The 27,684-nt window shown below is 43.3% G+C and overlaps 1 protein-coding gene and 1 long non-coding RNA gene across 2 annotated transcripts in view; one reads left to right on the forward strand and one right to left on the reverse strand.

Annotated features, from left to right (window-relative positions):
* LOC134525495 (ovostatin-like) overlaps positions 1–27,684 on the forward strand; it is a 33,933-nt gene that overhangs the window by 2,785 nt on the left and 3,464 nt on the right. Inside the window, exons 4-32 of the mRNA XM_063356408.1 lie at positions 858–910; positions 1,414–1,434; positions 2,224–2,392; positions 3,620–3,704; positions 4,420–4,537; positions 5,267–5,387; positions 6,778–6,887; positions 7,912–8,070; positions 8,877–9,104; positions 9,303–9,360; positions 10,039–10,184; positions 10,581–10,730; positions 11,430–11,600; positions 12,160–12,292; positions 13,622–13,709; positions 14,421–14,649; positions 15,206–15,332; positions 16,593–16,714; positions 17,370–17,421; positions 17,715–17,798; positions 18,661–18,837; positions 20,581–20,662; positions 21,499–21,655; positions 22,124–22,198; positions 23,491–23,656; positions 24,230–24,450; positions 24,898–25,113; positions 25,251–25,375; positions 25,571–25,661. Coding sequence (XP_063212478.1) covers positions 858–910; positions 1,414–1,434; positions 2,224–2,392; positions 3,620–3,704; positions 4,420–4,537; positions 5,267–5,387; positions 6,778–6,887; positions 7,912–8,070; positions 8,877–9,104; positions 9,303–9,360; positions 10,039–10,184; positions 10,581–10,730; positions 11,430–11,600; positions 12,160–12,292; positions 13,622–13,709; positions 14,421–14,649; positions 15,206–15,332; positions 16,593–16,714; positions 17,370–17,421; positions 17,715–17,798; positions 18,661–18,837; positions 20,581–20,662; positions 21,499–21,655; positions 22,124–22,198; positions 23,491–23,656; positions 24,230–24,450; positions 24,898–25,113; positions 25,251–25,375; positions 25,571–25,661 — 3,734 coding nt within the window. The remainder of the gene's footprint in view (positions 1–857; positions 911–1,413; positions 1,435–2,223; positions 2,393–3,619; positions 3,705–4,419; positions 4,538–5,266; positions 5,388–6,777; positions 6,888–7,911; positions 8,071–8,876; positions 9,105–9,302; positions 9,361–10,038; positions 10,185–10,580; positions 10,731–11,429; positions 11,601–12,159; positions 12,293–13,621; positions 13,710–14,420; positions 14,650–15,205; positions 15,333–16,592; positions 16,715–17,369; positions 17,422–17,714; positions 17,799–18,660; positions 18,838–20,580; positions 20,663–21,498; positions 21,656–22,123; positions 22,199–23,490; positions 23,657–24,229; positions 24,451–24,897; positions 25,114–25,250; positions 25,376–25,570; positions 25,662–27,684) is intronic.
* LOC134525507 (uncharacterized) lies at positions 184–27,684 on the reverse strand. Its single transcript, XR_010073803.1, has 3 exons — positions 27,605–27,684; positions 812–896; positions 184–275 (listed from the first exon to the last, which is right to left on the reverse strand). It is a non-coding gene; the product is annotated as an uncharacterized LOC134525507 (long non-coding RNA).

A 27,684-nucleotide genomic window follows, 5' to 3' on the forward strand; every position in this document is an offset into this window, starting at 1 on the left:
GCTAGTGAACTTGGAAACTGAATGCAAGGGTGACAAGAATGACAAGGACTTCCTCTTGTGGAGGAAAAGGCCATCAACTGCGATGGCCATAAGCAAATCCTTCAGATAGTGTGTAATTGTTATCTGAGTTTGGGCTCATCAAAAGTCAGAGAAAAATAGAACCAATTCACAAAATTGCAACAAATGAGTAGAGTTCATGTGTTTTTACTGAGTTGATTGCATTTACAAGATCTTGAGTTCTGCCAGGTTTACTGAAGTCAAAGTCATAAATTGTCCTTAAAAATACAGAAAATAAAAGGTTAAGCTTGGAATTAATAAAATTCATATAAAAATAAAGTAAGCATGTAATCTCCTGTCAGCAGCTGTTTCTACTTAACTGCTAATCTAATTCAGAGTGCTGATTCCATCAAAATATTTAAATGACAGTACTAGCTGTGGTATAGTTAGTTATCTCTTTAGCATAATTATACTTCAGTGCTGCACAGAGTTTACACTTAGAATAAAGACAAATTCTTCCTTCTCTTCTATTTTTTCATTGCATTGGTTTGTATAAACAGTTTTTGAGGAAACTGTCCAAAGAACCGAGTCCCTCAAGAAGAAATGAAGGTGGTACAGAATATGTCTATTTACGTTAGAGGTTACTTTAGTCCCAGGGGGTCACAATTGAAGATATTTCAGCTGACAAGTTTATTTTGGTTTTCTTTTTCACCGGCTAAGATAATTAAATCCTTTCTAGTTCTCCAGGGACTCTTTAGTTCTCCCTAAAAGCCTGAGCAAACTTTTTATCAGTTGTATCTTGAAAGTGACTTACCAGTGCTAAAGTGAACGATCCTTTTTTTGTCCTACATCTTTTACAGTGATGTTTCGTGTGGTCACTTTGAACAGCCAGTTCAGACCTGTTCAGGAGACAGTAAGTATGAGTGATAGTCAAGATTTTTCAAGCACCCTTTTATGGTACCTATTTGCTGAGGCTCTTTCACTTAGAAATTTAATAAAAAGGGTCTGAGACAGGCCTCCTGGTGTTTTTGAAGAACTGCTGTAACTTCTTATCTTCACACTCCATCCCTTCCCTGCCTTTATAGAGGGCAAAGGGTCTGAAAGCACTCCTGGAAATCACTCCAAGGAAATCCTCAGTGCTCAGGTTTTGTAGTCACTTCACTTGCCTCAGATATGTATAAAGAGACTGGATGTTTTTTGTAGAAAAGATAAATTCACCAACAGCTATCCCCTTAAAATTATCCTTTTAATTACAGACATAAGTTTCAAGCTGTTTCCTTGATGCAGTCTTCTGTATCCAAAGAAAGCTGTTCTCAGCCTTCTCTATGTTCTAGTATTTTTCAAGCTCCACAGTTAATTTCTTGATGTTTTGATCATTTTTTTATTTATCTTTTTTCTCTTCTTTTCCTTTTCCAGTATCCCCGAATCATCATTGAGGTAAGAGATGCAACACGTCATTAAAGCACAAGTTACTTTGGAAAGGCTATGTATGCTTCATCATTCCCCATAGTCTCGATAACTGAGGGAGACTCAACCTAGACACGCTGTCAAAGCCAATGGACTTGAGGTTGAGCAGTGGAGGTGCCCATTATCAAACACTAGAGGAGAAGAAACAAGCAGAACTGGAGATGTTAGTCAGAGATGACATGGGGTTGTTGCTGTGTCTTTTCTTAGGATTCAAACAAGAGTGTTCAGTGTAGTCTTACTTTGGTCGGACTATGGTAAATGGGCTGGTGAAATAGCCTCATTCTCATGCAGGCATAAGAACAGTAACTTTCTGAAATGTCATGGTCTGCTAGGGGAGAGGCTAACAATGAATCAGTCTCCTACCGCTTTTCAGATCACTAGATCTCAAAACACCTTCTAAGGGAGGCAAGCATAATATTCCTGTTTTACAGAAGGAGGAGTTGAGTCAGAAAGGTTTATGCAAGAAGACCATAACCTACCGATAAGCAAATTGAGTTCCAATCATATACTATTCCTGGATGATCTGAGCTCATCTGGCAGAGTGCCTAATTTCCAGTTAAACATGAACTTAGGCTTGTTTAATGCACAAACACATCTGGAAAATTAATCCAAAATCAGAGTACTTGTCATCAGCCCAAATGTACATTCACACTGTGCTACACTTAGTCAGTATGCCACGATACAAAATTTAAAAGAAGGCAAGGAGACAAGAAACAGCATGATAAGAGTTTTAGTACATCTTTTTCTCCCACTCTGCAGGATCCAGAGCAAAACAAGATCTTCCAGTGGCTGGATGTGGTGTCTAAGCATGGAATTGTCCAGCTTTCCTTTCCGCTAATCCCGGAGCCTATTCTGGGGTCCTACCACATCACTGTGGAGAAGAAGTCAGGTGAAAAAGAGTACCAGTTCTTCACAGTGGAGGAATATGGTAAGCAAAGGCTGTGAATTGCCTTGCACCAGCAATGAGGCTGGCTCTGCGCAAGTCACATAGGAGCTGCTAGTGCAGAGTTCAAGTGCTTTGAATTCTCCACTTCATGTCTGAGAAAGAAAGACATGGAGAGAGCTGGGTGGAGAAAGTGAAGGCAAGAAGGGAAAAAATAAATGCTGAGAAAGGCAGCGTTTTCATTAATTAAATTAGGAGTATAATTCTTTTCTGAGCTTGGCACAAAATCACTGTGATTTTGGGATCCACATCCTATCACTCAGGCCTTACACTCTCCATCTGTTCAGAGGCAAAATAAATGAGTCAGGTCTGTCCTGTTTTGTGGAGGTCATCACTGTATGAAGAGCACTAGGCTAAAATATGCAGAAGAAATCTGAAGATATTATCTTCAGACATTAATTAACAGGTATCAGATTGTTACCGGGAGAGGCTGGATAGTCAGTGGAAGCACAGGTTGGAAAACAACGGGTAATGGAGATGCCAAAGCCCTCATAGTGATCTGCTTGCTCTCTGGAATAGACCATTTCAAGGGAATTGCTAAATTTGTTTTGATTTACAAGTTTTCTCATTTTTTAGTGTCAGGTTTTCCTTAGTAGTTCCCAGAGAAGGCTTGGACAACTGCCAGTTGCCTGAGTTCTTTGTAAGGGCAATATAAAGGACCTTTCCTGCTTACCCTCCAGAGGTCTTTCATACCTTGCAGTCTCCTGTGCACAGGTGCATGAGAAAAAGACCTTTTTCCAGCTATGTTGTCATTATTGCTGGTGACCTGGGCCAAAAGATAAGTTGAAAAGAGGGACTGACAGTGAACTGTTTGATTTTACTATTTCACTTAATCATTGCTTTTATCCTTCAATGGGGCTGGTTTGCATAACTTCTGTTCTTCAGGGCTTAACTACTTTGAGCATCAGCATCACTCCCACTTTTCTCTTGAAGGAAATGTACAGCCAATTAAAGTGATTTATCACAGTTCTTACTGTGGCTATTATAATTATTAGTATGATTATTGTTGAATTTTAAAGAAGTTATTCATCTTACCACTAAGAGTTATTTTTTCTCTGATAATATCCTATAGACAGCTCCTAGGTAGACTTCTTTGAACCCTCTCCCTTGTTGAAAATGCCTTTGCCAACTGTTTTATTGCTATCTTACACACATATACACCTGCCTGTGGCATGCAACTGCTCATCAGTCATATTCACATTGCATTCCTAGTGCTGCCAAAATTTGAAGTGACAATCAGTGTGCCAAGGAGGATCTCTTTCTTTGATGAAGAAGTCAGGGTGAACGTTTGTGCTTCGTAAGTATCGTAAGTGCTCGTAAGTATTCGTAAGTGCATCGTAAGCTGAGAACACATTTGTGCACAAGAAACACAGGATGGAGGATGGTGTGCCACACTGGGAAGCAGGGACCCTGCTGCTGATTCAGAGTATGGGTTAGACCAATTCCTTTAGCAATGAGACTTCTGTGACATGAAATATGATAACTCTTCTCCCGCTACATAGCAGAATTAGAACTGGGAGAGTCTAGACCTACTTTCTAGCTGTTATTTTTATTATTACAGAAAAGGAGAGAAATAGTACAGAAGGAGACTATATCATTAAGATTCCTGGCTGTGACACTGCCGAAGGGCAAGGTGGCATGGGCCAAAGGGGTGAATATGAATAGGGTTCTTTCTGCGATACACCTTGCTTTGCATAAGGCACTAACGAGAAAAAGCAAGCAGCAGAAAATTATATCCTAACCCTGAGGCCATCACCACTTACCAGCTTCAGACCTTGAAGAATGACTACACCATGACAACGGTAAAGCACGCTTTTTTAACAAGATGCCAGAAACAGCCTAAAAATAGTTGAAGGGAATTCTGCTAGGGCTAACTGGTCTGAATTCCCAGCTGCTCTTCTGCCTGTGCTCTGGGCAGTCCTGAGGGATTTAAAGTCTGCATTGCTCTGCAGTCTTTGCAGGTTTCATGTTAAGTCCACATGGTCGGGTTCTTGTGTCTCTTCCTCTCCTAGGTACACTTATGGCCAACCAGTGCAAGGGAATGCCCAAATCAACGTGTGTCAGCAGCGCTTTTACAGTCCACGATGTGAGCAAAAGAGGAAAGAAACCTGCAAATCTGTCACTGGACTGGTATGATACATAGCAAGGTCTTTCTTCCCTGTCAACTTTACTACCCAACATGTAGCACAGTGTTTGGTGGCCTCATTCATTTCCTGGGTAACACCAGAGAGACAATCACAGGCATGTTTTTTCTCACTATCTCACAGACAACAGTGAAAGACCATGAAGGTATTTGTTACCAATGACCTTATGAGGAGACTTTGGGTTTTCCCTCAGAAAGTGTCAGTAGGAGGGAGGGAAACTTATGAAACTATAAATTTGTGATCATTCCTAAAGCACTGGAGCTTTGTTCTTACTAAGTGTAATCAGCAGATCTGTACTGGGAGTCTTTGAGGACACTTAATGTTAAGCTAATGATTAGTTTAAATTAATGTTAAGCTTAATGTTAACTTAATGTTAAGCTAATAATTAATTTCTCCATAGATCAGACTCAAAGTGCTCTGATGATAGAGTTAGGGCATCATACAAGATGGGTCTGAGAAGGGACATGAGCATAGAGAGAACTAGCAGGAATGAGGAGCAAAGTTTCCAGGTGCAAGTGTAGATAATATTGAAAGAACGAGCTGTGAAGGAAGCCATGGAGTGAGAAGTGTAAGGTAGGAGGGGGGTGAGTAGAAAGTAGGAGCCAAAGATGTGAGCAGAGGCACGAAGCTCTTCAGAGACCCACTAATACGGATTCAGGAGCAATTTTCCAAACCTTGAGAAAAATGAGTTTTCCCCTTTGTGCTCCTTTTTCAGCTGGGGAAGGATGGCTGCCTCAACACTGTCATCTCCATCAAAACATTCCAGCTCTACCGCAGCTATGCCAGGATGTATACCAGCCTCAACGTAGAAAGCATTGTCACTGAAAATGGGACAGGTAATACCACGTGGAAGTTGGGGTAGCTGATTAAAGCTAATAGGTGGTACTTTCTGAGAGGAATCTCCTGGATCCTGCCTATGCAGCAAACAACTAACAATCACCATTTTCTTCACGTAGCTCTCCCTCCAGAGCATCACTATCCCTATAGTTTTTCAAAAGAAACATGAGGGCAGAGCAGCAGATGTCATCTACCTTGACTTCAGCAAGGCTTTTGACACTGTCTTTCATCACATCCTCCTTAGGAAACTGAGGAATTGTGGACTAGACGAGGGGACAGTGAGGTGGATTGAGAGCTGTCTGTGTGACAGGACTCAAAGGGTTGTGATTAATGGAGCAGGGTCGAGTTGGAGGCCTGTAACCAGTGGTGTCCCCCAGGGGTCAATACTTGAACCAGTATTGTTTAACGCATTCATCAAGGACCTGGACAAGGGGACCGAGTGTATCCTCAGCAAGTTCGCTGATGATACCAAACTGGGTGGGGTGGCTGACACCCCAGAGGGCCATGCTGCCATCCAGCATGACCTAGACAGGCTGGAGAGCTGGGCAGAGAAGAACCTAATGAGGTTCAACAAGGACAAGTGTAGGGTCCTGCACCTGGGGAGGAAGAATGTCAGGCACCAGTATAGGTTAGGGGTGGATCTGCTGGAAAGCAGCTCTGAAGAAAAGGATCTGGGGGTCTTGGTAGACAGTAAATCATCCATGAGCAAGCAATGTGCTCTTGTCGCCAAAGGCGGCCAGCGGAATTCTGGGCTGCATAGGGAAGAGTGTGGCCAGCAGGTCAAGGGAGGTCATTCTGCCCCTCTACTCTGCACTGGTGGGGCCACAACTGGAATACTGTGTCCAGTTCTGGGCTCCCCAGTTCAAGAGAGACAGGGAACTACTGGAGAGAGTCCAGCGTAGGGCAACAAAGATGATTGAGGGATTGGAGCTTCTGCCTTATGAGGAAAGGCTGAGAGAGCTGTGACTCTTTTAGCCTGGAGAAGAGAAGGCTGAGGGGAGACCTTATTAATGTTTACAAGTATCTAAAGGGAGGATGGAGCCAGACTCTTTTCAGTGGTTCCCAGTAACAGGACAAGGGGTAACGGGCACAAGCTGGAACATAGGAAGTTCCGATCAAATATGAGAAAAAACTTCTTTACGGTGAGGGTGACAGAGCACTGGAACAGGCTGCCTGGGGAGGTTGTGGAGTCCCCTTCTCTGGAGACTTTCAAGACCTGCCTGCACGCAGTCCTGAGTAATGTGCTCTAGGCAATCCTCCTTTAGCAGGGGAGTCGGACTAGATGATCTCTAGAGGTCCCTTCCAACTCTGAAAATTCCGTGATTCCGTGATTTTTCTGCCCATATCTGATTTCTGTTTCCTCTCCTTTATACTGTGTGTGTCTTGCAGGTATCCAAATGAAAGACTATGACTATGTTGCAGTCAACCAAGAAAATGACAGAGTGATATTCAAGAATATGGACGCCTATTACAAAAGGGGAATTCCTTACTATGGTGAGGTGGGTATCTGAGACGATACATTTAGAACAAAACTTCCTGAGGTCCAGCATGATCATCTCTGCGTCACCCCATTTATGGCTGTCCCCTAACCCTGTGCTGACAACTTCCCATGATAATGCTGCATAACAGCATATTTCTCTCATTACATTAGATGCTCCTAGAGAAAATAAGAAAATTATATCATTCCTGGAATGTTAGAGTGTTTCTGCAGCTATAGTTAGGGAATGCCTGAAAGATGGGTAAGTGAAAGGTCATATAAGTGGGGAAGAAGAGCCTGCAGGAAACTACTTCAGCAACAGCTGTACTTAAATGGAAGGTAGAATTCACCCTGCATTGCATCACACACTCCCAGGGATGTTTGCTTAAAGCAGTATAGGTGTTGGAGTACATTCTGGCTTCTTAGCAACCTGCACATGCAGGATAAACCCAGGGACAGAAGGGAGGGTGAGCTTTATAGAATCATTGTGATATGCAATGGAGACAGAGGGTATGGACAGATGCCTAGAAGCTGAGAGGTGCTACTGAGCTCCACGGGTTACCTGTGGCCATGAAGTCATCCGATTGCTGTAGGTTTGTTAATCAGTGTTCTCCAAAGAGTATGAGCTCTGGAGTCCCTCTGTTTCTATTTCTTTATGAAGGGAGAGCATGAGACCATCACCTTTCACTCAGTAGTCTTTAACTTATGTAATGGCCCACTGAACTAACGGTCACTGAAGAGGACCAGAGAACTTATCATTAAAAGAATCTTTTATATGACATCATGTATGTAAACAATTCCTTCTGCCTCTGTGACGTATAGTTTGTCCTTGCACTGATAGGAATTGCCTGCCTTTGCCTGTCACAGAACCGCTCCTTCAAAATATTGAGGCATGTTTGCCTCTTAAATACATTTCATTCTTGATTTCTACTCCCTGCAATTGTCCTCACTGCTTAAGTGAGCGTCCTCTGGTGCGCAGAGCATTTCCCGTTCTTTTTGTTTGGTGGTTTTTTTTATTGAATCCCTTGGGTATTCTTTGTGTTCAGATCTCTGTGACAGATGTGGATGGCAAGCCCGTTGCCAATAGGACTCTTCTGCTGGATCTCAATGAAAAATATCTGGCCAACTATACCACTGACAAGAATGGCATTGCTGCTGTTTCCATCGACACGTCCAACTTCTTTGAGCCCAATTTTAAGTTGAGAGTAAGTACATACAGACTTCAGTCTAATTCCTGAAAAAAATGCTTGATTGGAGAGAGGGACTAGAATCAATTCGTGGGTGCTGGCAGGATTGTTTCAGATGAGGAAAGTAGGCAGTCAGTCCACCAAAACCTACAACATGTGTGCAACTGATATGAGAAAACACCAGTGCCTGAGAAGTGGCATACTGCAGCCCAGGGTTGTTTTGGCGGCAGTGATCTTCAGCACCTCCCTGCTTTTCCCTCCACTCAGCAGCCCTTTCTGCCGCCGTCTTATTTCTCTTTATTCTGTGCACTAGAGGACCTTCCTCACCGGTGGCCCTGTTTTCTGCACCCAGCCTAGATGCACGCCAGCCTCTTTCCCTGCTGATGCCTGCTTCCCTGCATTTCTGCTCTCAGAGACTCATGCCTGTTACCATTCCATAGTCTTTCCATGTTGTCACGCCTTTTTTCTGGTGTGATGGGAAGAGCTGACAAAAAGAAGGCTGTTTGAGAACAATGCCATTCTAACTCACAATAAGTCCTATCAGTTTACACAACCTGTCCCAAGCCTACAAGAATCTAATATAACCTCCCTACTACAATATGCCATAGGTGTCTGGATACGTTAAGGTATCCAGAAGGCCACCTGCTCTGGAGTGGTGAATCACAAATTTTTCACACAGCTCGTGCTCTTGGCTTAAACAATCCCACAAAATCAGCTTCCTAATGGAATTTTTTAGAGGGAAGATGTCTTTGCCTCTCAACTGCCTGACTCTTTTTTATTTTCCACTTTGTTGATTCCCCATGTATGACACTTATGCTTCATAGGTCAGGCAGGCACCAGATGACTGTGCAGACTTCTTCATCTGGAGAAATGATAATGAACCTCAAGCCTTATTCATTGTCCGGCGTTTCTACTCACGAACCAACAGCTTTGTGAAAATCGAGCCAGTGAACGAGAAGCTCAGCTGTGGCCAGCAGCAAACAATCAATGTTCACTATGTATTGAACAGTCAGGGCTACAGGAATGCCAGACACACAAATTTCTACTATGTGGTAAGTGCTACCTTGACTCTCAAAACACCTCTTTTCTTTAACCTTCTCTTGAACCCCACATAAGGCAGAAATCTCCAGACTAGACAGTGGCTACAGATCACAGCTTGACTTGATAGCCTTTGAAGTCTCTCAGAACACTACTCAAAATCAATGAGACGGTGCTTTTGATCCTGTCTCATGAGTTTTTTCTATGCCCAGGTGATGACAAAAGGGAAAATCATTCTCAGCGGCCAGAAGCAAGTCAGCATCTCTGGTGGTAAGTTACAGACCATATTACTCCTGATACTTCAGAGCATTGTTCTGAGCACCAGAGCGTTAGTAAGTTTTGTAGGAAGGAATGAAAGCAGAGAACTGTGGCTAAATCAGGTACTAGTTCTTAAACAACATGACTTGTCACCACTCACAGTATCACTTGCTTTTGCTGCAGCATCTAGCCAGTCCCTCATATCATAATCAAATTTATCTTGTTAGTTGAAAGAGGAAAATGTTGTTGTGACCAAACACAACACAAGGAATGTAACCTTCTTTTGATCTATTTCTTGCCAAGGAGTATTTACATTTTCAGTTATTCATCTCCTTAGCGCAGGAGATTGCCCTGTCTCCTCTGGTGTAGGAGATTCTAGGTTTGAGACCCAAATGCAATGCTGTGCTCTTCTCATAGCAGTTATGCACAGATTTCCCGGTCCAACTTTACTCAGCTCAGACCCCTCTCTGCAAAGCATCCTGCTCTCAGCATCCTCCAGTTTGTATCTGTTGTCTTACTGATGGCAGCTGTTCCTCAGCCTCTGAGCCATGAATCTTCCAGTATTCAACTTCCCTGGTTTTTAAAGGTGCTAGTAGGTTATGGATAGATATGTGGTACTTCCACCAAAGCTGAGGTTTGTCTAATCTCTTTTTTTGACTTCTCCGCCCCTGTTCCATATTCCTTCCACAGCTCCCAGAGCTATATTCTCCATCACCCTGACTGTCACTGAGAAGCTTGGCCCCAGTGCCAGACTGTTGCTGTACACTGTGCATCCTCATGGGGAGATAGTGGCTGACAGCTCTTGGATACGCACCGATGTATGCTTCAAAAACAAGGTGAAAACTTATTCTTTCTTATTAAGGGCTGTATCAGCTGGCTCTTTGCTGAGAGAACAGTTAGGGAATGACTTCATCAAGAGCCCTGCACTCGGGGTGGCCTTTAGGAAAGGAAAAGGTACAGATGTGTCTGGGAGCACGAGTAGCTGTCCCTGGAATTGACACGTATTCTCAGATTCAGACTAAATTCTCAACGGAGTGGGGAGAGGGAGGTGACTAGGGCATTATAGAGGTTGTGAATTTTTACAGAACGGGGATTCAGAAGGGCCCTCTAGTGGTAAGAGCTCTGCCCCACAGAGAATAGAGTGAGCGCTGGTGAAAGGTGAGATTTAGATCTGTGTGCCAAGCTGATTCTCCTAATTTCTGTGTGGTTGTCTTGGATTTGTTCATTTCCAGCTCCAGCTCGAGTTTTCTGAGAAGCAAGGTCTCCCGGGTTCTAAAGTCAGCCTCCATCTTGAAGCTGCTGCCAACTCCTACTGTGCCTTGCGAGCTGTAGATCAGAGTGTTCTTCTTCTTCAGCCTGAGCGAGAGTTATCTGCTGAGAGCGTAAGCCACATCCCCAGTCCTGTGTTCTTTTGACCTAGGGACATCCATAATGACATTCCCATTCCAATTCCCACTGGTAATCTCTTTGCTGCTGGCTGTGTTTTTATCTTTCCCTTGGAAACAGCCGTCTCAGTGATTAAAGAAAGGTCTATGTCAGTTTTACACTTCAAAGACATAAACTGATACTGATTTACTGAGTACTGAGACTGATACTGATTTACTTTTGGAAACCATGGCAGTGTAAGACATATCCCAAGAATATGCCTAATGAAAATCCTTGAAAGCATAGTTCCTCCCAGGGAAGCGATTATGTCAAAATTGCATTTTATGACTCAAATAGGCCTTAGGCCCAGAACAAAAGCTGTAGATGTCAACTAGTACCTTGACAGACTCCAGTCTCCTCTTTACATAACTCAAGAGTAGATGTCTGTGCTTTTGCTCAAATTCACCTCACAAAGCCATTGCAGCTCAGAAGGAGGAGGGCAGAGTCCAACCTGCCCTCCAGACAGATTGCTTATTGACCTCTAGGTCAATAGAGGTTGCTTATTGCTTATTGCTTTTTGACCTCTAGGTAGGCATCAGTAGCCAAACCCATTGCAGTCTATAGGACTTCCCAGGGGCTACCATAAGCTTGGAATATATGCGATTTTGCACCTGTCTGGGGCCTTTCTTGTGTTTACACTAGTTCTCACCTTCCAGGTGTACTACCAACTTCATGTGAGCGATTTGTATGGCTATTACTACAATGGGCTCAACCTGGAAGAATACAAGTCAGAGAGGTGTATCCCAGTTAAAACTACCTTTTTTGATGGCTTGTACTATGAACCTGTGAATGTCAGTCGTGATGGCGATGTCTACAGGGTTTTCAGGGTATGTGCTCTTTGTGGTTCTTTCAGTGGGAGGTATTCCAGAAGAATTCATGCATGTTCAACTTTCTTGGGTGGTGGTTCTTACTGCTAAGAGAAGGCAGCTGATGCCTGGAACTGACTAAAGTCTCCGATCACCCAGTTTCTGCCCTCTTATCCCCATCTCTTACTCAGAAAGACTGAAAATCCCTACTAGATATATTCACTGGGATCCTGCCCGTGCTTCAGTAGACATTTCTGAAGCAGGACCATGGCCTTGGCTCATGACCTCAGGCATTCCTAGTAGAGATCTGAATCCGTGATGCAGGCCACTTGGTTCCTGATACACTTGCCTCCACTCACCGCTGATCCCATGGCCTAAGACCTAAGATAAGCCCCATCATTACTGCTTTTCACAGACCACCAGGTGTCATGGCTCTATGAGAAAGACATACAGGTTGGAGAGGAAGAGTTGTGACATGCACGGTTGAAAGGACGGGATGAGAGGAGGAAGGAGAGAGATAAGGTGGGAAAAGTGGGCTAGTGCATGCCCTGAGTGACGTGATTGATTCTTTCACATTCAGGATATGGGCCTGAAGGTTTTCACCAACTCTGTGCTACGGAAGCCAGTTCTGTGCAATGAAGACAGATCACATATGGAAGATTACCCTGGCTATTTTGAGCATGATGTCGCCCATAGCGTTGGCTATAGTCCAGGTGAAAGAAGGTTCATACTTTGTGTCCAGTCCCAGTCTACCTGTTCTTCAAAACTCTTGCCTGTATAAAATAACAGCCAGCATGTTGCGAGTTTTTTAGGGAATAGGACTATGTGTCCCAGTTTGCCTCAAGTAATCTCTTTCTAACAGTCTTTGCACTAGAGTCAATTATCTCTCACTTAGGTACAGGGTGGATATAGAAAAGACAGGGAATACTGGGATGCTACTTCTTTCGTAAACTGACATGAGTTTTTCAGGGTTTTTCGGGTCAGAACCTTTCAATAAATCACAATTCAATTAAATATTTAAAAGTAAATGCCAATGCAGAAAAATAGCGCCAATTCCCAATGTCAAGAGTTCACACAACAATTAGCATACTTAGCACATAGTCTCCAAAGCCTTTATAGATCAGCAAGAGTTATGATTACCTTTGTCCAAGTCAGATTGCTCAGTGAAAGAGCAAAAATAGCAGTCACAGGTTGCTACAAGGGAAATTTCAATTCAACACTAGGAAAAAGTTCTTTCCCATGAGAGTTGTGCTACACTAGGAGAGGTTTTATAGGAGGTTTCAGAATCTCCATCGATGCAGGTTTTCAAAACTGAGATGGACAAGACCCATGAGGAACATGATCTGACTTTGAAGTTAGTCCTACTCAAGGAGATTGGACTAGAGAACTCCAGAGGTTCCTCCCAACCTAGATTTTTTCAATGATTCTGTGATTCTAAGTCCAGCAAAACAAGTAAGTATTGTTATTTCCATGATACAGTTAGGAAATCTGAGGTACCTCCATGCTAAATGAGTTGTTGGACATCACAAAAGAGTGCATGGCAAAACTGGAAAGAGGACCTTGGTTCCTAATATCAAGCCTGTAGTTTGACTATATGAACAAAAGTAGTCTTCCAATGGACTGGATATTTAGCTACAGTTTTAACTACTGAACAGGGTGAAAACAATTGAGTTCCCAGGAAGGTCTGTAAAGCATTGCAGGCTTTGGTGACAACACTGGCTACTGTTGCCCGTTTGCAAATCAAAGAGAGCAAGTGACAGAGGACAGGGAACATGCCTTTCTAACTGGATGATGATACTTTTCAATATGAAATGAAGTGTCTTGTGAAATAGCTAAATTTTCTAGTATTTTCCCATGGGAAATTATTTCTTCCCATACACTATGTCTGTTAGAATTTTCCTTTTTTAGGGGAAAAATAATGGAAAAATGCTCAAACAGAATACTTAGTGTTCATTTATGGTGTTGAGCGTGCCTGACAGCAGTTCAGATTCTTCTGGCCTGACCTCTCTAATATTGTACTTTACCCATACACAATCTTCTAGATGAGTCGAGGATTACTGGTGGGGGACCTATTAACACTGTTCGGAAATTCTTCCCTGAGACCTGGATTTGGGATCTCGTTCATACCGAGTGAGTATTTTCACTTCTTACCCCTCATGTGGATTTTTGAGTTGATATGTGTTGCTGCAATGAATTCTGGGAGGAAGCCAAGGAGCATACCTATGCTTTGTAGATGCAAGTCTCCTTTTCCCATCTTTCTCAGTGACCACTGAGCTCCCACATTGTTAAACCTACTTGAACTGTGAATGACAGCTGGTCTGTGCTCTGCCCCCCATCCTTCTGATGGGGAGAAAGAATAAGGGCTAAAAGTAAAAGAAAAGCATTTGTTTAAGAGACAGTAGGAGCAGAACTTGTTATTTTTCATCAAATTTTTAATTCAGCAGCAGAAAACTGAAGTAATTTTGTTTTTCTTTCCAGGCTATCAAAGCATCTGCAATGAGAATATCTCCATCTTAACTATGCACCTAGGGGTGTTCTAGAACATTAATCCAAATTTATTGGTTCTAAACTGTGTGTTTGGGCATTATGGTATTTAAACAAATGGTATTTCTAAATTTAAAAAGCTGATTATTCTTTCAAATGTTTTTTAATATGTAGTTCACCAGCACCTTCATCTTTACTTCCAGCTTTATGATATTTATTTTTTTTTAAATTTGGAGAGGTATCTTGCAGAAAATGAGATGAAAACAGAAGTACTAACTCAAGCAGGGAGCATATTCTGTAATTCTGCTTGAAAATGCCAAAGATAACTTCTCATTCTGTTTTTCTTATTTTCCTCAGTTCCAGGGGAGAGGTGAACATCTTTTACACCATTCCTGACACCATCACAGAATGGAAAGCCAGCGCTTTCTGCGTGCAGGATGATGCTGGGTTTGGCATCTCCTCACCTGTTTCACTGACAGCGTTCCAACCATTCTTTGTGGATCCCACCTTGCCATACTCTGTCATTCGAGGGGAAAAATTTAATTTAATAGCCAATGTCTTCAACTACCTCAATGAATGCATCCAGGTATATTAAGTTCCCTTTTACTTCCTATATCGTTTGTCTATTTCCCACAGATCCCAGCATTCTCCTGCACAATGCATCAGAAATGTAGAAATAAGTGTTTAACTTATGCTTTAGCCTGACACAGCTTGTGCCTGTGTCACAACATTAGGAAAATGTGACCGATGGTCACTGTGGCTGGTCCACAGGAGATCCTTATCCCTACATAATTTAGTTCTTCTTTTTGCTTCCTAAGGAAGAACTTGAGCAAATGGTATGGGTACTGTGTTGTGCAAAACACAATACATACTGAGCATGTTGTATGTAGCAGTAACTCGTAAGTAGACTTGACTAATGAGCGCAGACGCCTTGGTATACTTCTGTCAAAAAAAGACACTAACAGTGGGCCAAAAAGAGACAAGTTTGCCACTTCCTCAGAGAAATGCCCCATCCTTCTGTCCTGGTACCATCCCACAGATTCAGATGACAAATAGCTTCCCCAGGAAGTCTCCCTTGTTCTGCAGCGTAACTTTAGGGGCCTGATTCATTTGTAATCTTGCTCCTTCTTTCTTTATCTCAGATCAGTGCCATACTGGCAAAATCGAGTGACTACAAGGCAGAAATCCTTTCATCAGGCAGTGACACAGCAAGGGTGTGTGCCAATGAAAGAAAAACCTATATTTGGGCAGTTAGCCCCCGCAAACTGGGTAAGTTTGTCTTTTCATCACCTTGATATGTCCCTGTTTGATCTTTTTACCTCTGTCACTCCCACCCTTTAATGCAGCATCAAAAATCCACAGGCATGCATTTCTGGACAGCTTCATTAATTGCTCCACAAATTTAGTATTTGACCTCTGCTAAAGTTTCCTTAGGTTCACTGAATGAGCAGTGAATTGTTCTGGTGTTTTCTCTCTTACGATTTTTGGTAGTCCATTTCCTGTCCATTTCAGGAAGAACTCTTCACTTGCCACATTATGTGTGAAATACTGGCAGGATTTCTCACGCCTGTGATCAGCTGTCAGTTTTGCACCTAACCAACTGCATTCAATAAGAATAAAATTTGCTAATAATTTTGTACTGACTTCTCAACAGGCAAAGATGGCATTGCTCCTCCCCAATTTTACACCTGTGTTAATTCACACTGCCTTCAAGTCAACATTGTCTTTTTAAAAAAAAGCAGTTACAACAGCTTGAAAGTGCAAGTGCTCCAAAAGTTGAAGTACAAAATACTTTTAATTAGTAAAGAGTGTTCTCGAAATGAACCACAGATGGACCTTTTTTTAAAAAAGTTTTTTTCTAAAACCCTATAGTCAGTATGACAGACATCCTTCAAACTCACTGAGAAAGATGCAAAATTATAGTGAGGTGAAAACTGGATATGCAGTGAAATAATACTGCAGAGATGAAAGAAAAAAAAAAAAGGCAACTTACTGCCTCTCCCTCTCTCCCTGGTAACTCTGATAATAATGCATTTCGTTCCAAATAAAAAGCTCCCTTGGATTTCCAGTTTGCGATGATTGCAAGGGTGAAGAGAGCAAGCCTGCAAAGCTGCTCACTTCAGGGTTGCTCCTCAGTGCTGCAACCAAGGCTGCTTTTCAGTGTTGTCCCTCAGTTGACAAATTCCATCTGAAGGAAAGAGGCAGCAGAGCTGTAACTATTGCAACACTGCCCTAGGCCAGAGAAAACTCTGCACAAGACTAAGAAGAGGCGGAAACTGGTAGAAAGTACTGTCAGTTTTTTGGCCAGGATCACTCCTATTTCGTTCCTCATGCTAGAGCTACAGGCAGTCGCTCCTTGCCACTAGTGGACAGACGTGGACCCTTCATGACATTTTTTTTTACTGAGCCGCCTTCAGAGAGAATACATTTCTCAGCACTCCATCAACCTAGAAGAGGCAGTGAAAAACAGGGCTAACTGTAGACGTTGAAGATAATTTTTTTTTCTTGGGCTGGTGGATGACTTTCTAGGTGAGGTGAAATTCACGATTACTGCTGAGGCCAAACTGAATACCAGAGGCACTAGAAACAGCACATCCCCAGAAGAGGAGACAATTCACAGGGACACCCTGATTCAAACCCTACTTGTTGAGGTACAGTAGGAAATCTGCTTTGTGGAAGTTGCAATTCCTATAGCTGGGGGTTAGGAGCAGCTACATCACATGAGGAGGCAAGGCAGCTGACACAGATGGAGCTGTGTACAGTAGGCTGCTCCACATGAAAATGAGAGTGTAAATCACAATGATCAGTGGCATCCACTCTCTTCCTGCCACTGTCTCCTTCCTGGGACCGCAAGCATACATGCCCTGACACCCCACAGATGTCAGTAGAGATGCAGCCAGAAGGGAGGAGATTCCATACCTGACCTGTAAGTGTTTAGTCTGTGACTCTGATACTGTGGAAGGGGCGGAGGGCAGATATAAAAGGAAAAGGATTTATGTTGAGCACCATAAAGCAGCAGCCACATAGGATTAGTTGGATAGAGTCCCTCTCAGAGGCTGGAAGTGTCTATTTTATAATTGCTTTCTAAGAAGGAAGGCACTCTGGACAGGGTTTTTGGTGAAGGAGAGAGAAGGAGACATAGACCAAGAGATACTCTAGCAGAGATAGGGTAGGACTGGGTACAAGGGGTGCACTGCACACAAAGCCACATCCACATACTGTTTTACACTATTAAATTGTCACGGTTTCATGGTGATGTTCTACGCTTTTCTTCCTCGTTCTGGCCGTTTCCCTGCAATCAAACAGCCTGAAGGTATTGAAAAGGAATTGACTCAGAGCTCCCTCATCTGTACAAAAGGTAAGGCAAGTTCATTCCCTCTTTCCAGGGAGTCAGTGGAACTGCTCCACTCTCTTGTAGGTTTTTCTCCTACAAAACCACAGACCTTTCCAGGGGAGGAAAGAGGGTCTCAGGGTCAAGGTGCTACAATTCAGGATTTTCTGAGATACCTTTGGCTTATTGGGAAAGTCTCTGCAGCATTTTCTTTAACAAGACTGCAGATTGTAACAGTCACTGTAGTAATGCTGACGAAGTGAAGACTTCTGGAAAAAAAGACGATTTTAACAATTTTTGTTGCTACATTTTCTCGTCAGGCATGACGGTTTCTGAACCAGTGTCTCTCAGCCTGCCAAGAAACCTAGTGGAGGGATCAGCCAGAGCTTATTTTTCTGTCGTTGGTAAGTTGAGTACTTAGACTAAAACCAAAAGTAAAGGGCATTTCTCTTTTGCTGCACCAAGTGTCATCATGTATACATGTGCAAAAGTAGCGTAAAGTTGAGAAAATACTTAATCTTGATTTTAGAGGAAACGTTTCCTACTTTGCAAAATGGCAGTTAAAGACAAAAGTTGCTCAGAATTCTCTCATATCAAAAGGGGACAAAATAGTCAAAATATTTAACTTATATTGCATTTCAGATTATACTGCATTAGCATATCCTGTTCTGTACAGTAAAACAGTTAATTCATCTGAAAAGTAAGATAAGGCAGACTTCTCTGAAAAAAAATATTTTGATTTCTTGGAAAGAAGACTTCAGAACTTTGGTGACTGCATAATTTCAGATTTATGCTTTCACGTAATGAAAAACATTTGTTAGGCAATAAATTCCCATAGAATAAGACTTTTAGGTCCTGATCAACTCTGCTAATGTTAAAGTCATTATTAAGACTGACAGTTCTCTCCAGTGAAAAATTTTTGAGGTTCTGAACTCAGATTGCTTTCTAAACACAATTGTTTTGCATGCCTAGGTCAATGTTAGCTGTGCTGATGCTGTGCAACACAGCCTCTATTAGCCCATCATCATCATACCCCACACATTGTTCTCACATGTACACACAATACAGGAAGCAGGTTGTAAAGGGCAGGGAAGTATAACCCTTCTAAGGGTTCATAGATGTTTCTCAGAACCCATGCCAGCCAGTATCGGTACTCAGGTTTTTTTCTCAAATTCTCGGTTTCTCCCAGGTGTCCAGCATCAAAATAAAAAATGTGGGAATTTCAGCCTTTCTTGTAACTGACTTCTTATATCTTTCATTCTTCAGGAGACATTTTGGGTACAGCCCTGAGGAACATGGAGAACCTCCTCCACATGCCTTATGGCTGCGGTGAACAGAACATGGCCTTGTTCACGCCCAACATTTATGCCCTGGATTATCTGAATAAAACTGGGCAGCTGACTGAAGAGATTAGACTCAAGGGTACTGGATATTTATCTGCAGGTGAGAAGCTTTCAGATTCTTCCATTTAATATTGTGATTGTGTGCTCTTTAACTTTAAAGCTCTACATGGTGAACACTGATCTCTGAATACTAGCACCCTGTTTATTGCATAGGAGCAGGCAATGACAGCACCCCGAAGAAGCATGTTGTACTTTCAGGAGCAAAAGCAGATAGAATTCATTGTGGCTGACATTATTTACTAGACATACATTACTTAATATTAAATTCAAAAGTCTTACTGCTTCAGTTGATTAAACAGCAGAACTAGTCCTTTTCTGTGATTAGAAAATATACCGTCTTTATGGTATGATGACTGGAGGGTGGCTAATGTGACGCCCATCTACAAGAAGGGTTGGAAGGAGGATCCGGGAAACTACAGGCCTGTCAGCCTGACCTCGGTACCAGGAAAGATCATAGAGAGGATCATCTTGAGTGAGCTCTCACGGCAAGTGCAGGGCAGCCAAGGGATCGGGGCCAGCCAGCATGGGTTTGGGAAAGGGAGGTCCTGCTTAACCAACCTGATCTCTTTCTGTGACCATGTGACCCACCTTCTGGGTGCAGGGAAGGCAGGGATGTTGTTTGTCTGGACTTTGGTAAGGTCTTTGACACTGTCCCCCACAGCATTCTCCTGCAGAAGCTGACAAATCATGACATAAACAAGTGTACTCTTCGCTGGGTAAAAAACTGGCTGGATGGCCGTGCCCAGAGAGTTGTGATTAATGGGGTGAAATCCTCTTGGCGGCCGGTCACCCGTGGTGTCCCTCAGGGCTCAGTTTTGGGGCCGGTTTTGTTTAATATCTTTATCGATGATCTGGATGAGGGGATTGAGTGCACCCTCGGTAAGTCTGCAGATGACACCAAACCAGGTGGGAGTGTTGATCTGCTTGAGGGTAGGAAGGCTCTACAGAGGGACCTGGACAGGCTGGATCGATGGGTCAAGGCCAACTGTATGAGGTTTAATAAGGCCAAGTGCCTGGTCCTGCATTTTGGTCACAACAACCCCAAGCAACGCTACAGGCTTGGGGAAGAGTGGCTGGAAAGCTGCATGGCAGAAAAGGACCTGGGGGTGCTGGTGGAGCCAGCTTAACATGAGCCAGCAGTGTGCCCAGGTGGCCAAGAAGGCCAACAGCTTTCTGGCTTCTATCAGGAGCAGCGTGGCCAGCAGGAGTAGGGAAGGGATCGTGCCTCCATACTCGGCACTGGTGAGGCCTCACCTCGAGTACTGTGTTCAGTTCTGGGCCCCTCTGTACAAGAGGGACATTGAAGTGCTGGAGCGGGTCCAGAGGAGAGCTACCAGGCTGGGGAGGGGTCTGGAGACCAGGTCATATGAGGAGAGGCTGAGGGAGCTGGGCATGTTTAGCTTGGAGAAGAGGAGGCTGAGGGGAGACCTCATTGCCCTCTACAACTACCTGAAAGGAGGTTGCAGAGAGGTGGGTGTTGGCCGCTTCTCCCAGGTGAATATTGACAGGACCAGAGGAAATGGTCTGAAGTTGCGGCAGGGGAGGTTTAGGTTAGACATTAGGAAGAATTACTTTACTGAAAGAGTGGTCAGGCACTGGAACAGCCTGCCCAGGGAGGTGGTTGAGTCACCATCCCTAGAGGTGTTTAAGAAACTTCTAGATTTGGCACTTCAGGGCATGCTCTAGTGGCAGAGATTGTAGGTGGTTTGGTTGGACTCAATGATCTCAAAGGTCCTTCCCAACCATGAAGATTCTATGATTCTACGATTTATTGTGTTTTCAGGGTACCAAAAACAGCTATCATACAAACACCGAGATGGATGCTACAGCTCCTTTGGGACACGAGATAGGGAAGGGAGTGTATGGTAAGTTATGACACTTTCTATTTCCCTAGCACAGGATCTTTAGGCTTTGAAAAATGACCAAATTATTAAGTGATTCTTATTTTTAATAGACTCGATGGACATAGCTCAATTAATTTGGTTCCCCTAGTAAAGGAGAGATTAAGAAACTGGAGACAGTGCAACAAAAGGATGGTAAGATGGTTGGGGGCTGGAGCATGTAGTGTTCAAGGGGAGGCTGAAGGAACTGTTCAGCCTGTAGAAGAGGAGGCTACTGAGAAACCTAGGTAAAGCTTTCTGCTACCTAGATAGGGACTGTAGAAAAGACAAGAGTTAGACTCTTGTCAGGGGTGCACAAGTTTGTCCTTACTCAAGTTGCAACAGGGAAAACTCCAACTGGCTAGAAGGAAAAAAAACTTTCCCCAGGAAAAGGCTGCTGCACTGAGACAAATGCCCAGAGAGGACGTGGATATCTCTATCACTGACAGAGCTCTGAACTTGGCCCTAGTTTAAGCAGGTGGTTGGACTGGAGACTTCCGGAGGTCCCTTCCCACCTAGTTTATTTCGTAATTCTATTAATTAAGATTAGAAATTACTATTATCAGTCATCAAGCTGTGTCTATACTTTACCCTTGCTCTGAAAGAATGGTTCCTGCACAGTAATGCAGAAATTTCATGTCAGTTTTTAATATGAGGATTTTGACTATCTTATTTATTTAAACCTTACAAAACACTCGTTTCTTTTAGCTCAGATATTAGGGAGTAAATTTTATGTCATTTTCTATGCATATTCAGTTGCTGGTAAACCTTCCTGGTCTTGTTCACACCTTACTTGCTTTCTGTTTCTGGTTCACCTGCAGGCTCACTGCCTTTGTGTACAAGTCGTTTGCACAAGCCAGACGCTACATTTATATTGACGACAATGTCCAGACTCAAACTTTGATCTGGCTGGCAAGCAAGCAGAAGTCAGATGGCTGTTTTGAAAATGTTGGGTCACATTTCAACAATGCTTTGAAGGTAACTGAGACAAGACTAGTTCCAAACTTCCAGTCCAGCCATAGGGATTAATTTGGATCATTTCTTCCAGACACAAGCTTATCACCACACTCTTTACCTAGTACTGTTCTCTCGTGTGTTTCACATACGAGCAGGGCATGATTCTTATGGCTGGTATTGATGACGAGGTAGAAACAAGTTGAACTTTCTGAGTCAGAAGTATCAGGCGTTCTTTTCCACCACTGCATTGTGTGTTCAGCCACAGGCTATAATGTGCTTTATTGCACATGTGCAAAAGCCAAGAAAAGGCATGAAATAATTTTGGTTTTATCCTGAGTGAACTTGATCTTTCTTGTTCCTGTGCACACTGCAAGACAGAAATTACTTCTGATCTCTAATCTAACTGTTATCTGAACTATGAATTAATTCATATTTTGTTTCTTTCTAGGACATTTGTACTGACCTGTTCTTTGCTTGTTTTTTCTTCAGGGTGGAGAAGAAGGTGAATACTCACTCACAGCCTACGTTGTGGCAGCGTTGCTGGAGGCTGGACACTCTGCTGAGGTAGGTATTTGATGCTGTTATGCTCTATTAGTCTGGTCAGTGATTTGTCAAACGGTACACAAGTCATAGTCCTCACATCCATATTCTTTAACAATGTGGTAAATACTGATAGTAGGACAGTAGGGTCAGCTGAGGAAATCTGTTTCCAGAACCCTGAAGTTGGCATAAGTATTTGATGAGTGTTAGAAATCAATTATGTGTTTAGTTCCTATGGATTAATTTTTAAAATCCCTGAGGAATCCAGTTGTGTTAAAAAATCATTGTCTATGTAGGTGCAAAATCCAGACAGAATTTGCCTACTCCATCCAGAGCCCAGTTTGGAATCTTCTCTGAATTTGCCCATTCCAAAGTCCAAGCTACACAAATCTTCAGTCCTTCAAACTCTGTGCATTTAGACCCAAGCTGTGTTTCTGTTTCCCTTTGTCATTGTCAATAATGGAAGGAAACAATGACCTGCTGGTTGGAATACTAGGCACAGGAATGAGAGCTGAGTTTTGTTCTCTGTAATTTACTTCCTGCATATCCTTGAGCCCCTGTTTTTAGCTGACTTTTGTTCTTTCTAAAATGGGGAAGATGAGAATTGTTCTCAATCTGACAAATATTTTCTAGGCATGCTGAGTTTTACAGGTCCCTCAAATACTGTGGTATGGGGCATCATTTAAGTACCCAAGACTAGCAGGATAAAAACATTGTGTAGAATCAAATAGTTCTTCAGCAACATGAATTAGTTCCCGATATCTTCATAAGAAGCTCCAAAATGTTGTGCCACATCTGTAAGTGAAGCTACATAGACAGGACAGGATTAGTAGTGTGCTGGTGATGTCTGAGATGAAGTAGAGCTCACAGAGACGGTCTGTAAGGCCAAAAGAGATGAATAGTTAACTTGATAGCTTTAGGTAGCAAATGAGCAATAACATCTATCTGGGAGAGTCTCCTTCATCATGAGGTCTCAATACAATTTAAATAGTTCTGCAAAAATGATTTTTTGGAGCTAAAGCAACCAAGGAACAAAGGATTTACCTGCATAAGGTCACCTTGCAAATCAGGAAAAGAACCAGTGCTCTGTTAGTCCAGCCATGTTGCCCCTAAATAAACACAGAAAGAAGGCAGCACCACTGGAAGGGCATTTTTTACAGGATACACTCTGTACGCCCTTAAACGTGCCATGGATCATGTATATTTTTAGCATGAAGGGTCAGTGATGGCAGCTTAAGCAGTGATGGAAATATTTAAAGAGAAGCTGAGACACAAATTCAAGTACCTGACAACCCTACTGTATTTTGCATTACTAGCATCCTGTCGTTCAAGGTGGCATGAACTGTTTGGAGAATGCATTTGATAATGGGGTCCACAACCTGTATAACCAGGCCCTCTTTGCCTATGTTTATGGCTTAGCTGGCAAAGAGGAAAGATGCCAGTTCTTCCTTGAGAAGCTGGACAAGACAGCCACCAGAGATGGTAAGTGTGTTATGGCCATGATACAGGCAGTACAGCTGACGGAATGACCTGTGTTATGATGTAAGCTATTCTGATGTACAGGTTTCATGCCTGCTATGCTACTGAATTTATCTCTAAGAACTTCTCTGTCTCTTTTGGCTTCACAAAAGATTGAGGTTTGGGCTGATTCTCTTAGAATTATGAAATAATGTACGTGGGGAGTGACCCTTGGAAGTCTCAGTCCAAGGTAGTGGAAAAGTGTACCTAGTTTCCCCGTTAGCCTCCTCTTCTACACACTGAACAAACACAGTTTCCTTGAGTAAGTCATGGATGCTGCCCTTAGCCTCCTTCTGCTGCACTGACTTCACTTTAATCCCTCTTTGACTTATAAAGCCCCCTTTTATTAATTCCCTTTCCATCTCTTCCTGTTTTCCATCCTGGAACTGAAACCTATCTAGTTCAGGACACTGGTGGCTGAAAAACTTTTGAGTAAAGGCAGAGAGGGAAACGTATACCTGTCTCCCACATGGTGCTGTAGTGAATAACCAACAAGTAATTTTTCCATGCTTTTTACACCCACTTTTCTGTTTTCAGGTGGTTCAGTTCATTGGCAGAGAGAAAATAAGCCACGAGCAGAACATTTCCCTTCCTTCTATTCCCGTGCCCCTTCTACTGAGATTGAAATGACGAGCTATGTGCTCCTGGCTTTGCTCAACAAAGCCAAACTCACTCGAGAAGACTCATCTTACATTTTTCGCATTGTGCGCTGGCTTGTCAGACAACAGAACCCATATGGTGGTTTCTCCTCCAGCCAGGTAACAACTGGGTGTGGTAAAAAGAAAGCTTGTGGCAGCAGTCCAGCCTGCAAGCTGGATCTTGGTAGTAGGACATCTCTTCCTGACTGCATATTTGTTTGAATAATATTTGATAAATGGTGCTCACATAAGTTTCCTTGTCAGGTCACATCATGCTCTTCGTAGGCAGCTTCATCCATATTTTGGTTTTAGGAGATGAGAATTTACCTGAGTTTCAAGTTAGCAACAGACAGCAATCAGTGTTGACACAGCATTATCCCATTTTTTCTGGGATAATTTGTATCTATTGCCCCAGAACTTCTATCTTGTCTCCTTAGCTCTTTGCAAAGTGCCCCTCCGTTCATGAGCACTGATAAAAAGCATCAGGGAAATAGGAGCTGTGCTAATCTTATGCACCATCTTACAGCTGGGTATCTATCTAATTAGGGATCATGTTGTTCTTTTCAGGACACTGTTGTTGCTCTCAAAGCTTTGGCCCAGTATGGATACCTCACCTTCTCTAAAAAAATTCTTAACACAGTCAAAGTCAACTTCATGGACTCCCCCAGTAAGACTTTCCAGGTGAATGAAAAGAACCGCTTCTTACTGCAGCAGGCTTCCTTACCCACTATTCCAGGCGATTACAATGTGGAAGTGAATGGCACCGGCTGTGTCTATCTGCAGGTAAGCAAGCTGGAAACTCAGCACCACCTGAGTTTCCTAACTCAGGGTCCTCCATACCTCATTCCCCTCCATACCTCATGCCAAAGACACAAAAGCCTGTAAGTCTGTGACCACCTCACACTTCCCATCTCTTTTAGACCACCCTGAGATATAACGCCCATTTGCCAAAGAAAGTTGCAGGATTTTCTCTCTCCATACGGACAGCCAATGTATCTTGCACAAGCAACTTCCCACCGAAGTTTGACCTTGTTCTCTCTGCCAGGTAACTTCCTCTTATTGACCTACCCGCCTTGTATTCACGGTTTGGTAAAGCATCCAAGGAAGGATTTAAGTGCAGGCAGTTAACTGCTACTGTGCAGCTGCAGGAAGACAAACAAAATCATTGGGAGCCGAAAATGACATTCGCTGGTCTCCTCTCAATTTGCAGACCAGACTAACAGAACTTTTCTCATTTTAGTTACACAGGAAACCGCAAAGTCTCCAACATGGCTATTATTGATGTGAAGATGCTCTCGGGTTTTGTTCCTGTAAGATCTTCCCTGAAAAAGGTAAAGAATGGGAGCAAAGCGAATAGTAAACCCTGAAAGCATAGGAAGTTGATAAGAATAGTCTCTGATTAGCAAATTGGAGCCCCATGGGAGTTCTGCAAAGTCCCTGGGCCTACCCTTCTGTCACACACTCTGTGTCTCAGACCCGTACCTGTTCATCTGTTGAAGACAAATCTGTTAGGAGTTGACAAATACAGTAGCCCAACAGAGGTGAGATCACTGCAGCTTCATATCCCTAGGTACAAATAACAGCAAGGCTAAGTGTGTATTCCCAATAGGCAGACATGCACACTGTGCAGATGTATACATATATGCATGTATACATGAGTGGCCACACAGATCAACAGAGACAGAAAAGACAACACTTACACAAACACAGACAGCACAAATGGCTTGTCCTGTTCCCCCTTCAGGGTGATGAGACTGAAAGCTCATTTGTGGACAAGATGAATAAACATATATATATGTACACACAGGCACGTATATACACGCAAATATACAACGTGGATCCCTTTGACAGCTGACTGTCATTGTTTAACCCCAGCTGGCAGCTAGGACCACACAGCCACTTGCTCACGTCATCTTCCTTTCCCCAAGAAGGGTAGGGAGAAGAGGGAGAAAAGGAGGAGAAAGGAAAAAAACTCATGGGTTGAGATAAAGACAGTTTAATAGAACAATATCAGAAAAGGAAAATAACAATAATAATAATGACACAAGTCACTCTCACCATCCAGTGAATTGGCACTGTCCCGAGCAGCGATCGTGGATTCCTTCCCCCCTAGCCAACCCTCATTTATATACTGAGCATGACATCTATGGTATGGAATATTCCATTGGCCATTCCATTGTTCTGTCTGTGCTCCTTCTCAGCTTCTGTGGGAAGCTGAAAAGAGTCCTTGAAAAGCATAAACATTGCTTAGCAACAGCTGAAAGAATATGTATTATTGGCATTCCTTTCACAGCAATCACTAGAAAGAAAATTAACTCTTTCCCAACTGAAACCAGGACATTGACCTCAGACACTCAGTCTGCCCAGTAGTTGCCCCTGGATGCTTGTTCTACTCCGTCACTGGCACCTGGACATATGTGCCCTCGAGGCCGCAGCCCCACTCCGGTGGCTGGAACTGAACTCCCCAGCACCCACACATACGCTTGGTGGGTACCTCCAAGAGGCAGCCTTAGACATGCAGTCCCTGCAGCAGTTGGGCTTGGATCCCCTGGTCTCCCAGTCACCTCGCACAGACACAGACACACACACAAGCAAACACACACACAAACAAACACACACAGATGAGTCTCTGCTACCTGGTCCAGCTCAACAGCCAGTATCTGTCCCTAAGACCTTATGATCTCTCCAGTAACAGGCTCGGACCTCCTGGTCCCTCCGATAGACACCTCAGATCCTCTGGTATCTTCAATATTTGGCCCAGACTTATGCCTGCTTCAGTAGCTAGCTGCCAAGCCGCTTAACTCACTTACCAGCTAGTCCAGGTTTACCAGTGATGACACACTGACATACACACCCACACACAACAAGCCTGAAGTCCGGTGTCTCAAGATGCTAGCACCCCAGACACAGTTCCTGTGATCTGTGGTCTCCTCTTCAGTGGCTGGTATTCTGTACCCACACGTGCACACAGAATACAGAGCCCCTCACAGCATTTAATAAGAAGGTGGGACAGACCAGGTACAGGGCATGGCCGAACAAGTGTGCTGACCACCGACCTGTTTATGTGCAACCAGCCCTTTTTGTCTCATTTTTCCACCCTTTTTCCTCCCAATCAGACTTTATCCTTCCCTTTGTTACTTCTGGGTCTTCCCCTAAAAGTCCTGTGATAACTCTTTCTTGAGTCCCAACATCCCATACTCAGCCCTGTGCCCCTGTAGGCAGCATTTCCCTTGAGCCCGTAAGGTGATCCAGGGATACTCTGCTGTTGACTCACCTGGTGGGGCTCACTCCCTGAAAATGGGGCTGGCCACTGCCCTGTGGCAGCCCCGGGGGGAGCTGTGTCAGGGGGCTCCG

The sequence above is a fragment of the Chroicocephalus ridibundus genome, chromosome 1, assembly GCF_963924245.1.
Source record: "Chroicocephalus ridibundus chromosome 1, bChrRid1.1, whole genome shotgun sequence".
NCBI lineage: Eukaryota > Metazoa > Chordata > Aves > Charadriiformes > Laridae > Chroicocephalus > Chroicocephalus ridibundus.